The sequence below is a fragment of the Schistocerca cancellata genome, chromosome 5 (genome assembly GCF_023864275.1).
Source record: "Schistocerca cancellata isolate TAMUIC-IGC-003103 chromosome 5, iqSchCanc2.1, whole genome shotgun sequence".
In the NCBI taxonomy this organism is placed as follows: Eukaryota; Metazoa; Arthropoda; class Insecta; order Orthoptera; family Acrididae; genus Schistocerca; species Schistocerca cancellata.
This window is the reverse complement of record NC_064630.1, coordinates 375,684,356-375,698,655: the sequence shown is the minus strand read 5'-3', so window position 1 is coordinate 375,698,655 and position 14,300 is coordinate 375,684,356. Positions and strand designations below refer to the sequence as shown.

Genomic DNA, 14,300 nt, shown 5'->3' with positions numbered 1-14,300 from the left:
CTGTGTATGTCGGTTATAAATGGTAAATTGCAAATGGTGCAGACAGTAGGAAAGCATATACTGTGTCAGGAATGGGGAATCAGAGGCGGAGACATTACATAAAATATACAGACTGATTTACAACAAAGTGTTTGAATGCAGCAATCCTTTCCCGAGGAAGAACTTCAGCTACAAGCATAGGAACATTCAAGCAGCAGGCAGAGCATAATCTGAGAAATACTGTGATTATTACAGGCATCTAACAAAAATAATTTCTTGCAGCCTATTTGCCAATTATCTGGTCATACCAGATAAGAGAAAGTCTAATGAAAATACCAATGGAGCAGGTGTGAGGAATGCATATGATTTAATATAGCATCAGTGGTATAGTTTACACACTCCAGTCATCCAGTCATTGGATTTGGCTAAATTAAAAGAAGACAGTGTGGGAGTAGACAACAGATTAATTTAATGTTTAATGAAACATTCATCGGACACTAAATACATGAATAACTACACACATCAAAAAACATTTTGCATCACCCCGGTTCCCAGAATTCCTGAAGATAGACGTTGACTGTGGATATTGTATCACAGACACAGTCCCTTTGACTGTTCAGTGATGTTGCTAAACCCAGTCAAAGATGTAAACAACCATGCATGAGCAGTGCCTATTAGACGGAGGGGGTCCGACAACTGATCAGTTCCAGCCATTCCACCACGAAGGAGATACATGGCTCGTGTTGCCTGTAGTTCAACCATGCCTAGACGGTCAATACTGTGGTTCAATCATGTCCGCATTGTTACTTTGTGTCAGGAAATGCTCTCAACGAGGGAAGTGTCCAAGTGTCTCGGAGTGAACCAAAGTAATGTTGTTCAGACAGGAGGAGATGCAGAGAGACAGGAACTGTCAATTACATGCCTCGCTCAGGCTGCCCAAAGGCTACTACTGCAGTGGATGACTGCTACTTACAGATTATGGCTCAGAGGAACCCTGGCAGCAATGCCATCATATTGAATAATACTTTTCATGCAGCCACAGGTCATCATGTTATGACTCAAACTGTGTGCTATAGGCTGCATGATATGAACTTCACTCCTGACGTCCATGGTGAGGTCCATCTTTGCAACCACGACACCGTGCAGCACAGTACAGATGGCCCCAACAACATGCCAAGTGGACCACTCAGGATTGGCATCATGTTCTCTTCGCAGATGAGTGTCGCATTGTCTTCAACCAGACAATCATCTGAGACATGTTGGGAGGCAACCCGGTCAGGCTGAACACCTTAGACACACTGTCCAGTGAGTGCAGCAAGGTGGAGGTTCTCTGCTGTTTTGGGGTGGCATTATGTGGGGCTGACGTATGCCACTGGTGGTGATGGAAGACGCCGTAATGGCTGTATGATACGTGAATGTCATCCTTCAACCGATAGTGCAACATATCTTCATGGACGACAATTCGCACCTCATCATGCACATGTTGTGAATGACTTCCTTCAGGATAAAGACAACACTTGACTAGAGTGGCCAGCATGTTATACAGACATGAACCCTATTGAAAATACCTGGGATAGATTGAAAAGGGCTTTTTACGGACGATGTGACCCACCAACCAATCTGAGGCATCTACGCCTAATCGCCATTGAGGAGTGGGACAATCTGGAACAACAGTGCCTTGATGAACTTGTGGATAGTATGCCACGATGAATACAGGCATTCATCAGTGCAAGAGGACGTGCTACTGGGTATTACAGGCACAGCAATCTGGACCACCACCTCTGAAGGTCTCACTGTATGGTGGAACAACAGGCGATGTGTGGTTTCCATGAGCAATAAAAAGGTCAGAAGTGATGTTTATGTTGATCTCTATTCCAATTTCCTGTACAAGTTCCGGACCTCTCAGAACCAAGGTGATGCAAAACTTTTTTTGATGTGTATGCCTTCTTAGAACCATTGTTGATACCTCAAGTACAGAATAGAGAAAAAATTCTCTTGTTAACAACAATGAGAACAGAATTTCATAAACATCTGAACTGCTGTTTTGGAACAAAAGTGCTGTTAGATTATGCAAACTGAAAGCAAGGATCATTACTTTTGGAAGGTTGGCTGCACATGCAAACTGAAATCAAATATCATTACTTTTGAAAGGTTGGCTGCAACTTCTGGTAATACCTGGAGAAAATGAATTAATTAATTTACCTGGAAAATTTTTCATGGTAAGGAAACTATTCCATGATTGTGACTGTAGTTCAGATTCATAATGTGTGAGTTATGCAAACAATGACCATTTACAAATATTCTCAATGTAGCAAGTGAATAAACTATTACAGTAAAACTAAGGGTGAAGTAATAAAGCTACTAGATCATCTTCCTCTAAAGACTGAGTACTCCTTGAAGCTTCAAATCATTCTCCATATTCTTTTCGCTGTCCTCTTCATTTCTTGATACTTTTGACACTCTGGTACTTCCATCATACCTTTCATTTTATTCTTTCTTGGCCTCTCCTTACTTTTATTTCCCTTTTTTTCTCACATTATGTATGTTAGAAACTTATTGTGCCTCAATATATCCAAAAACTTATGCTTTCCTAGTTTGGATTTATGCTATGAGGTTTTTCTTCTCATTGACATCTTTATAACCCCTGTCAGTGTTCTCCATAGCCATATTTCAATCACTTCTAAGAGTTTTCTGACTGTTTTCAACAGTGTCCAACTTTTACATTCATATAGGGGAGTACACTCAAGATGAACATGTTGATGTACTTTTTTTTCTGTACTAAATGCCTAGAAGTTGTCTTCAATCATTGAAAGCCTATATAGTGGTTACAATTTTTTCTGATTTCCATGCTTCCCCAAAACTAAAATTTATTAATTTTTTTCAATTTCATTTCTTTCAGTTTGTAAGTTGGGTGTCCTAATTTTTTACTTGGTTACTATCATCACTTTTGACAATTTTAGGTTCAAAATTTTTCATAATTGCTGAAGATTTTGAAAGTATGTTTTGCATGTTTTTCACAGTAGCTATTTAAGGCAATATCATCTGTAAATGTTATGCAGTGAATAGGAATTTAACTCACTTTAATGTCAAATGTTTTTCCTTTAAAGACAATCACAGTTTTGTCAATAAAAGGTTAAACAAATTGGGAGCTAATGAGCACACTTGTCTTACCCATTTACTGATTTTTACTATACATTCTTATCTATTAATCTCTATTCTCACATTTTAGTTTCTATGCAAGTTTAACAATGATCTTCCATATTTACAGTCTAGATATGTATGTAGCAAGGTCTTTAAAACTTTCTTCCAGCCATTTCTAGCTCAATAAAGAAAATTTGACTATAACAGTGCTTGATGACTTCTCTGGTCCATTTTTTTAGTCTTAAACCAAACTGATCATCAGGTTCTAGCTCTGTTTTACATTTTATTCTGTTTTACATTATGGACGTGAGCATTGTTGTTGCGTGTGGAATTAGGATTATTATTCTGCAGCAGTCCGTTTTATCCACTGTTTTTATGAATGAGTATTGTCTTAATTCCCACAAAATCATTGGGAACAATATTTGTAATCATAACAGCAGTTAATAATTTTGAGGAGTTCATTTTTTTACTCCACAGTTCTGCCAGAGTTTAGCTAGCACTTCACCTGGATCTGGAGCTTTCTTTATCTGTTCATTCAGTGCTTCTTGTAATTCCATTTTCCAAAGTGGTGATTAGATCAGATGTACTTTTTGTTACAATTTACCCATAGTGAGGAGACTCTCCAGGATGAAGAACATGTCAGAAGATCAAGAATACCCAATAAATATTTGCAAAAACAAATATGCTAATGTACCTTCCACAGATCCCAAGTGGAATTATAATCATAGACGAGGAATGAATCAAAAAATTATTAATCATACTTTCATTTATGAGGTAATAAACACTAAATCGAAGAATCATTTTACAACACTTCTACTTATTGCATTGCTGCACTGAATTTGTACAGAAGTCAGATTGTACCTCTTACATTATTAGTAACACACTCCCATCAGTTGTTTCTACGATGAAATTCATCAGTGGAGTAGGAGGAGTTGGCGACTAACAAATCCTTTAGGCCCCTCTTAAAACTGCACTTTATTGGTAGTTAAACCTTTCACGGCTGCTGGCAAGTTATCGAAAATGTGTGTTCCAGAATAATGGACACCACTTTGGACCACAGTAAGTGACTGTGAAGATTATTCTTATTCCTAGTACTGATTCCATGAACTGAGCTGTTGGTTTGAAAAAAAGAGATATATTTTTAATGACAAATTTCATTAATGAATGAATATATTGGAAAAAATATATAATATCTCTAGTTCCCTAAACAGGCCTCTGCAGGGTGTCGTTGAGTTCATAGCCCAAATAAGTCTTATTACATGTTTTTGTACCTGGAAAACTTTAATTTGGCTTGATAAGTTACCGCCAAAATAATCCCATACGGCATTATAGAATGAAAGTAAGCATAGTATGTCAGCTTTTTCATGTTTATATCTCCTGTGCCTGACAATATTCACATTGCAAATAGAGAATTGCCTATTTTAGGCATATATTGGTGGGAAACCTCTTACAAGTTCTGAATTGCAGTAGTGGTCTCCCCCCCCCCCCCCCCCCCCCTAAGTTCGGTGACAAAGAATTGGCTAGGAACCATTTACCAATTTCCATGAAACTTTTGTTAACCATCTTTCTAAGACTACACTTGATTTGCTATTTATTACAATGTGTGTATCGTCTGCATACAAAAGAAACTTGGCATCCGGTAATGTTACCGATGAAAGGCCATTGATATCCATAAGAAAAAGAAGTGCCCTATGATGGAATATTGTGTGATGCCACATGTAATTAGTTCCCAGTTGGATGATTCCTGATAGCTTAATACATATCTTTTTCCTAATGACACGCTTTGTTTACTGTCAGATACACAGGCTTGGAACCATTTTGCAGAAATTTCTGTTACACCGTAATATGCTAATTCACTTAAAAGGATATTGTGATTTATATAAGCAAATCCCTGTGACAGATCACAAAATATAGCAGTAGCCTGTAATTTATTGTCTAATACAGGGGTTCCCAACAAAATTTTCTCGAGGACTCCCTCATCGAGCATGACTGGTTCCTTGTCACATCACAGTAAATGCAAGTTTCTTTGTAAAGTGACTGTCAGTTGTCAGCTGCAAAGAGGCAGCGCACTGGGAGTCCGCAGACCACCTGTTGGGAACCACCAGTCTAATGTATTAAGTACTTTTTCACTCAATGTGCAAATAGCCTTCTCAATACGAGAACTCTTTAGAAATCCAAACTGAGATCTGGATAATTTATTATTTGCTGTCAGATAGTTAAGAAGCCGACTGGATATTGACTGGATATTACCTTTTCTAATGGTAAAGCTGCTGAAATTACAACTGCATGGAAATTTGACAGTATTTCTTTATCTCCTTTCAAGCACACTCTTTAATTAACTTTTTTTTTATACACTCCTGGAAATTGAAATAAGAACACCGTGAATTCATTGTCCCAGGAAGGGGAAACTTTATTGACACATTCCTGGGGTCAGATACATCACATGATCACACTGACAGAACCACAGGCACATAGACACAGGCAACAGAGCATGCACAATGTCGGCACTAGTACAGTGTATATCCACCTTTCGCAGCAATGCAGGCTGCTATTCTCCCATGGAGACGATCGTAGAGATGCTGGATGTAGTCCTGTGGAACGGCTTGCCATGCCATTTCCACCTGGCGCCTCAGTTGGACCAGCGTTCGTGCTGGACGTGCAGACCGCGTGAGACGACGCTTCATCCAGTCCCAAACATGCTCAATGGGGGACAGATCCAGAGATCTTGCTGGACAGGGTAGTTGACTCACACCTTCTAGAGCACGTTGGGTGGCACGGGATACATGCGGACGTGCATTGTCCTGTTGGAACAGCAAGTTCCCTTGCCGGTCTAGGAATGGTAGAACGATGGGTTCGATGACGGTTTGGATGTACCGTGCACTATTCAGTGTCCCCTCGACGATCACCAGTGGTGTACGGCCAGTGTAGGAGGTCGCTCCCCACACCATGATACCGGGTGTTGGCCCTGTGTGCCTCGGTCGTATGCAGTCCTGATTGTGGCGCTCACCTGCACGGCGCCAAACACGCATACGACCATCATTGGCACCAAGGCAGAAGCGACTCTCATCGCTGAAGACGACACGTCTCCATTCGTCCCTCCATTCACGCCTGTCGCGACACCACTGGAGGCGGGCTGCACGATGTTGGGGCGTGAGCGGAAGACGGCCTAACGGTGTGCGGGAGCGTAGCCCAGCTTCATGGAGACGGTTGCGAATGGTCCTCGCCGATACCCCAGGAGCAACAGTGTCCCTAATTTGCTGGGAAGTGGCGGTGCGGTCCCCTACGGCACTGCGTAGGATCCTACGGTCTTGGCGTGCATCCGTGCGTCGCTGCGGTCCGGTCCCAGGTCGACGGGCACGTGCACCTTCCGCCGACCACTGGCGACAACATCGATGTACTGTGGAGACCTCACGCCCCACGTGTTGAGCAATTCGGCGGTACGTCCACCCGGCCTCCCGCATGCCCACTATACGCCCTCGATCCAAGTCCGTCAACTGCACATACGGTTCACGTCCACGCTGTCGCGGCATGCTACCAGTGTTAAAGACTGCGATGGAGCTCCGTATGCCACGGCAAACTGGCTGACACTGACGGCGGCGGTGCACAAATGCTGCGCAGCTAGCGCCATTCGACGGCCAACACCGCGGTTCCTGGTGTGTCCGCTGTGCCGTGCGTGTGATCATTGCTTGTACAGCCCTCTCGCAGTGTCCGGAGCAAGTATGGTGGGTCTGACACACCGGTGTCAATGTGTTCTTTTTTCCATTTCCAGGAGTGTATTTTATCCCCCACCCCAATGAACCATGGACCGTGCCATTAGTAGGGAGGCTTGCACGCCTCAGCGATACGGATAGCCGTACCATAGGTGCAACCACAATGGAGGGGTATCTGTTGAGAGGCGGCCTTGGAACATTAACCAAAATAGCCTTGCTGTGTTGGTATTGCGAATAGCTGAAAGCAAGGGGAAACTACAGCCATAGTTTTTCCCGAGGGCATGCAGCTTTACTGTATGGTTAAATGATGATGGTGTCCTCTTGGGTAAAATATTCCAGAGATAAAATAGTGCCCCATTCGTATCTCCGGGCGGGGCCTACTAAGGAGGATGTTGTTATAAGAAGAAAGAAAACTGGTGTTCTATGTATCGGAGCATGGAATGTCAGATCCCTTAATCGGGCAAGTAGGTTAGAAAACTTAAAAAGGGAAATGGATAGGTTAAAGTTAGATATAGTGGGAATTAGTGAAGTTCGGTGGCAGGAGGAACAAGACTTTATTGATCAGATGACTACAGGGTTATAAATACAAAATCAAATAGGGCTAGTGCAGGAGTAGGTTTAATAATGAATAAAAAAAGTAGGAGCGTGGGTAAGCTACTACAAACGGCAAAGCGAATGCATTATTGTAGCAAAGATAGACACGAAGCCCATGCCTACCACAGTACTGCAAGTTTATATGCCAACCAGCTCAGCAGATGACGAAGAGATTGATGAAATGTATGATGAGATAAAAGAAATTATTCAGATAGTGAAGGGAGATGAAAATTTAATAGTCATGGGTGACTGTAATTTGATAGTAGGAAAAGGAAGAGAAGGAAAAGTAGAAGGGAATATGGAATGGGGGTAAGGAATGAGAAAGGAAGCCACCCAGTAGAATTTTGCACAGAGCATAACTTAATCATAGCTAACACTTGGTTCAAGAATCATGAAAGAAGGTTGTATACATGGAAGAGGCCTGGAGACAGTGGAAGGTTTCAGATAAATTATATAATGGTAAGACAGAGATTTAGGAACCAGGTTTTAAATTGTAAGACATTTCCAGGGGCAGATGTGGACTCTGACCACAATCTATTGGTTATGAACTGTAGATTAAAACTGAAGAAACTGCAAAAAGATGGGAATGTAAGGAGATGGGACCTGGATAAACTGACTAAACCAGAGGTCGTAGAGAGTTTCAGAGAGCATTAGGGAACGATTGACAAGAACAGGGGAAATAAATACAGTAGAAGAAGAATGGGTAGCTTTGAGAGATGAAATAGTGAAGAGAGCAGGGGATCAAGTAGGTAAAAAGAAGAGGGCTAGTAGAAATCCTTGGGTAACAGAAGAAATATTGAATTTCATTGATGAGAGGAGAAAATATAAAAATGCAGTAAATGAAACAAAAAGGAATACAAACGTCTCAAAAATGAGATCGACAGGAAGTGCAAAATGGCTAAGCAGGGATGGCTAGAGGACAAATGTGAGAATGTAGAGGCTTATCTCACTAGGGGTAAGATAGATACTGCCTACAGGAAAATTAAAGAGACCTTTGGAGAAAAGAGAACCAGTTGTATGAATATCAAGAGCTCAGATGGAAACCCAGTTCTAAGCAAAGAAGGGAAAGCAGAAAGGTGGAAGGAGTGTATAGAGGACAACATTAAGGAAATGGAAGAGGACGTAGATGAAGATGAAATGGGAGATATGATACTGCATGAAGAGTTTGACAGAGCACTAAAAGACCTAAGTCGAAACAAGGCCCCGGGAGTAGACAACATTCCATTAGAACTGTTAATAGCTTTGGGAGAGCCAGCTCTGACAAAACTCTACCATCTGGTGAGCAAGATGTATCAGACAGGCTAAACACCCTCAGACTTCAAGAATAATATAACAATTCCAATCCCAAAGAAATCAGGAGTTGACAGATGTGAAAATTACTGAACAATCAGTTTAATAAGTCATGGCTGCAAAATACTAACACAAATTCTTTACAGACAAATGGAAAAACTGGTAGAAACCGACCTTGGGGAAGATCAGTTTGGATTCCGTAGAAATGTTGGAACACGTGAGGCAATACTGACCCTACGACTTGTCTCAGAAGATAGATTAAGGAAAGGTAAACCTACATTTCTAGCGTTTGTAGACTTAGAGAAAGCTTTTGACAATGTTGGCTGGAATAGTCTCTTTGAAATTATGAAGGTGGCAGGGCTCAAATACAGGGAGCGAAAGGCTATTTACAATTTGTACAGAAACCAGATGGCAGTTATAAGAGTCGAGGGGCATGGAAGGGAAGCAGTGGTTGGGAAGGGAGTGAGATAGGGTTGTAGCCTATCCCTGATGTTATTCAATCTGTATATTGAGCTAGCAGTAAAGGCAACAAAAGAAAATTTTGGAGTAGGAATTAAAATGCATGGAGCAGAAATAAAAACTTTGTTTGCCGATGACATCGTAATTCTGTCAGAGACAGCAAAGGACCTGGAAGAGCAGTTGAACAGAATGGACAGTGTCTTGAAAGGAGGATGTAAAATGAACATCAAAAAAAGCAAAATGAGGATAATGGAATGTAGAATAGGAAATGGGACACTTAAAGTAGTGTTGAATTTTGCTATTTGGGGAGCAAAATAACTGATGATGGTCAAAGTAGAGAGGATATAAAATGTAGACTGGCAATGGCAAAGAAAGCATTTCTGAAGAAAAGAAATTTGTTAACATCATCAAGTATAGATTTAAGTATCAGGAAGTTGTTTCTGAAAGTATTTGTATGGAGTGTGGACATGTATGGAAGTGAAACATGGACGATAAATAGTTTAGACAAGACGAGAACAGAAGCTTTCAAAATGAGGTGCTACAGAAAAATGCTGAAGATCAGATGGGTAGATCACATAAGTAATGAGGTGGTACTGAATAGAATTTGGAAGAAGAGGAATTTGTGGCACAACTTGACTAGAAGAAGGGATCAGTTGGTAGGACATGTTATGAGGCATCAAGGGATCACCAATTTAGTATTGGAGGGCAGTGTGGAGGGTAAAAATCGTAGAGGGAGACCAAGAGATGAATACATTAAGCAGATTCAGAAGGATGTAGGTTGCAGTAGGTACTGGATGATAAAGAAGCTTGCACAGGATAGAGTAGCATGGCAAACCAGTCTCTGGACTGAAGAGCACAACAACAACATATTTTATCACAACCATTAGAATTTTTTGATTTTAAAGATATTATTATGGACATTATGGACTGCTTGAGGAGTGAGCATCGTACCGATGTTAGTGAAATTATGTGTACTGTCTGGTCTGAGGTACTCCATGGTGGCATCTACTGACTATGTACATCATCTAGTAGTACAAATTCTTTTTCTTCAATGTATTTTTTCTCAGTGATGTCTTTCCTTTAATAAATAAAGTTCTTCGAAATAATTCCTGCAATCTATTAACTATTACATTTTCCTCCAGTAATATGCCTCCTAGTTCATCTCTTACCGCAGATGATCTTGTCCTGATCTTTAATTCTAATTTCTTAATCTTTCTGTACACTTTACCAGTCATTCCATTTCTCATGTCCAATTGTACATCCACAAATATATCATTCATCCACTGCTCCTTAGCTGCTCCGAATTTTTATATGTCCTTTATGACACTGTGGGATCCAAATCAAACATGACTAATGGGATATTGAATGTACGCAAGGGAAGGGCAACACAAGTGGTCACAGGTTTATTTGACCCTAGGGGAGTGTCAAAGATCAGTCAAATGAACAGAACTGGCAGATTCTTGAAGACAGTCGTAAACTATCCTGAGAAACTCTTACAAGGTTTCAATACTCTGCTTTAATAAGTCTAGGCATTGACTACAACCCCGTACATACTGCTCCCATAGGGATTGTGGGGAAAAGATTAGATTAATTATATCACATGCAGAGGCAATTACACAGTGTATTCTTCTCACACTCTATACAAGAATGGAACAGGAAAAAGGCTTAATTAACTGCTACAATGGTACGTACCCTCTGTCATGGACTTCTCAGTAGCTTGCAGAGTATGGATGGAGAAAGAAAGAGAGAGAGAGAATTGTATGGTGGTGATGATGAAAGAAGGGAGAGAATATGGGATCCGTTGCCAGGCACATAGCCTACTTCTCACGAATGGCACCAAGGAGGCTGCCAAGTTTAATGCCAAAGATCACCGCCAACAGTGTCACATGCCCTCACTTCATGAGACACTGCAGAGAGGTTTCGTATTTAAGCAGGACACTGGTGTCTGGTGATCATGAACTTTACACCACCACCACCTCTCCTCCTGTTGCCAACCAAATACTGAGAGTGAAATTTTTTTTCCACTACAAGGATTCAAACCAGCTTATACCCTGGGTAGAGCACCACCACACAAGTGTGCATTAGCAACCTCAGCCACAGAGGTGGGTGCATTACTATTGTTTATCTCTTTCTGTAAATATTCCTTTCCCGAATCAAGTTTATTACATTGTCAGTCCTGCATCACTTTTTTACATTGCATTTGGTTTTTTCCAGCACTTTATCTGTTTTTTTTTTTTTTTGTTAGTTTCTTTCACTGTATTCCATGATAAGGAATAACTACCACTTTTAAGGATGTTTGTTCTTGTAGCACATTCACTGATGGTTCTTCAATTTTTGTGGAGTAATTTGTCTTTATATCTTGCTTCATCCATATTCTTACTCCATAGTTCTTGATTTGTGGCACTAGGTTGCATTTTGTAGTTACTTTAAAACGAACATGTCATGGAATAACTTTATACTGTAGATCTTCGATTTTTTCAATATTCAACTTTTTTTCCTTAATCTTCTTGCTACTTTTGAATCTTACATTACACTTTGCTAAGACTAGCAAGAGTGCTGTATATCTCTAAAACTGGAGAGCTATGGTTAGACTTTGATTCTATGCCTTCTTGTAACTTACACAAGGATATTATCAGGAGTGCCCCAGGGAAGTATGATAGGCCAGCATATTCTCTATATACATAAACGATCTTATGAGCAGTACTCTGCAGCTGTTTGCTGATGGCACTGGCATATGGGAAGATGTGATGCTCTGAATGTTGCAAAATGAAAGTTCATGCAAATGAGTAGGACAATCATGCAGTGTTCGAACACAATATTAGTGTTGTGCTGCTTGAATCAGTCATGTCACCAGCCGGTGTGGCCGAGCGGTTCTATGCGCTTCAGTCTGGAACCGCTACGGTCGCAGGTTCGAATCCTGCCTCAGGCATGGATATGTGTAATCTCCTTAGGTTAGTTAGGTTTTAGTAGTTCTCAGTTCTAGGGGACTGATGACCTCAGATGTTAAGTCCCACAGTGCTCAGAGCTATTTGAACCATTTTTGAAACAGTCATGTCAATATCTATGCCTAATGTTGCAGAATGACACGAGACGGAAAGAGCAAATACAGATGGTACTAGGGAGAGCAAATGGCAAACTTCAGTTTACTGGGGCAGTTTTAGGAAAGTGTAGCTCACCTACAGAGCAGAGCACTTGTGTGACCCATTCTTGATAATTACTAAGTTCTTTGGTTTAGTTGCAATTTTTTGTCCTTATTAAAACATCATTTAAATGATAACTGTCCATAACATTATTCATATTTTTCTTTCTCTAGACACTAGATATGTTAGTTTTAATCTGGGAACAATCTATTTTTGCCAATTTAGTTCAGGATGAAATGGTCTCCGCGTTTCAAAATTAAATTACTTATGAAGAATACTGTACAAATTAGCTTCTTGAGTTTTATTCAGATATAAACTAATAGTATCCTATATGAAATAGTATGTCAGAAGATAGGTTCTGTTGATATTTACTTCCACTTCTGGTTTGGCATTTGTACAATATTTATGACCTGAAGATATACAAGATGTGCCTGAACATGAAGCATTCTGACTTAAAAAATTCGTGAAATAATTATATAAACTGCATCTGGTTACCAATAAAACTTACTTTTACAATAGTGTCTCACAGAATCATTTAGGCCTAATCTTACATACATTTACAAGGTAGTTACATCACACCAAAGTGCACTATTTCAGGTAAAACTTTTCTTTTATGTTTAGGTCCTTCTAATACCAGTCAGAAGGTTATATACCATAAATATGTTCACAATGACACTTTTCAGTGCATTCTACAGTATCAGCAGAAAGAAGCTACATTGAAATTGCATAATTTTATACACACAAATTAACTTGCAACCAAGGCAGACTAAACTTTATCATCACTGTATAATACCAGTAGGTGACACTGTTCTAGTAGAACAGTTCTAACAAGCTCTTTACAAAAGATTTGAAATTATTCATTTATCAGGGAAAACAGTAGATATAGACTACTTAGAGAGAGAGAGAGAGAGAGGGAGAGAGAGAGAGAGAGAGAGAGAGAGAGAGAGAGAGAGATATGGGTATAGAAAAGTAAAACTAATTATAACCTATTTTAAAAGATCTCCGGGAAATATAAACAATGTTAACAAATGGGTAATAAATTATATTTTATTAGGAAAAGTTTGATTACAATAGAAAACATATATACAATATGTGTAAAACGAATTCAAAGTCACCAACTTTAATTTCAATCATCCTCCTCATCAATTTCCATCACTTCCTTTTCTGTACCATTTTCTGTACTACCCTGTTCGGCGTTTTCTTTCAGCATCATTATCAGTTGTTTACGTTTCGCGGTTGCATCTTTCTTTTCCTTCTGGAATTTCTTGAAATCTGAAACAGGCATTGATAAATTTATATTCCGTTTAAACAACGTCGCGTAAATTTCAACCTCTTAAAAGATGTAAGTTTCAAGAATTTAAAGAAGATGTATGTATCCACAGGCTATATACTCACTTTCCAAAGCTTCTTCTAAAGGTTCTATGAAGTCAACGAATTCTGTATCATGCATAGCATTTATAACATCACTGCCACTAATCGTTTTCTTGTTATTTTTCATTGCTATCATGTTTGCTGCTGATGTTATGTACAGTACAAACACTGAAGCTGCTTTTGCAATTGCAGTTCTAGATTCTTTAGACACATTTATACCACCAGGCAAACAGTCTTTAACAATTCTGGCTACAACTGCATTCGGCAAATTAAGATCTTCTATCTTCTCAGCCATATTGAGTAAACTGTTCTGAGTTTATGATAGTGCTACTCTTCCCTTAAGACAAACACCGCATACGTTTATCGCCAACACATTCGAACACTACACCAACACGACCTGTTTAGATGTAAGGCCGGCGTCCCAACTACGCGCCTCCTGCAGGTCAGAGAGAATCTTTCTATTATTCTTTTACTAGAAGGCGGTGAAGCAAAGGGTTACAGTGAGTAGCGATATCTGAAAAACCAGCTTGAAATGCTCGGAAGAATTTTATACAGTATATAATTGCATGTTGGAAAACTCTTTAAAAAATCAACCATTATTTCCGTCATTTAAATA

General features: G+C 39.9%; 1 protein-coding gene across 1 annotated transcript; it reads right to left on the bottom strand.

Moving 5' to 3' along the window:
* Positions 1-12,697: 12,697 nt before the first annotated feature.
* Positions 12,698-14,131, bottom strand: LOC126188993 (DNA polymerase epsilon subunit 3). Its single transcript, XM_049930791.1, has 2 exons — positions 13,709-14,131; positions 12,698-13,585 (listed from the first exon to the last, which is right to left on the bottom strand). Exons 1-2 carry the CDS (start codon positions 13,977-13,979, stop codon positions 13,440-13,442), a joined length of 417 nt encoding a protein of 138 aa, XP_049786748.1. The 5' UTR covers positions 13,980-14,131; the 3' UTR covers positions 12,698-13,439.
* Positions 14,132-14,300: the final 169 nt, after the last annotated feature.

Bases quoted from the DNA above. Each gene is read 5' to 3' on its own strand.
- LOC126188993 (XM_049930791.1), bottom strand. From the start codon at position 13,979: ATGGCTGAGAAGATAGAAGATCTTAATTTGCCGAATGCAGTTGTAGCC. The intron at 13,586-13,708 runs GTGAGTATATAG...TGCCTGTTTCAG, and splicing joins TTTAGAAGAAGCTTTGGAAA to ATTTCAAGAAATTCCAGAAG.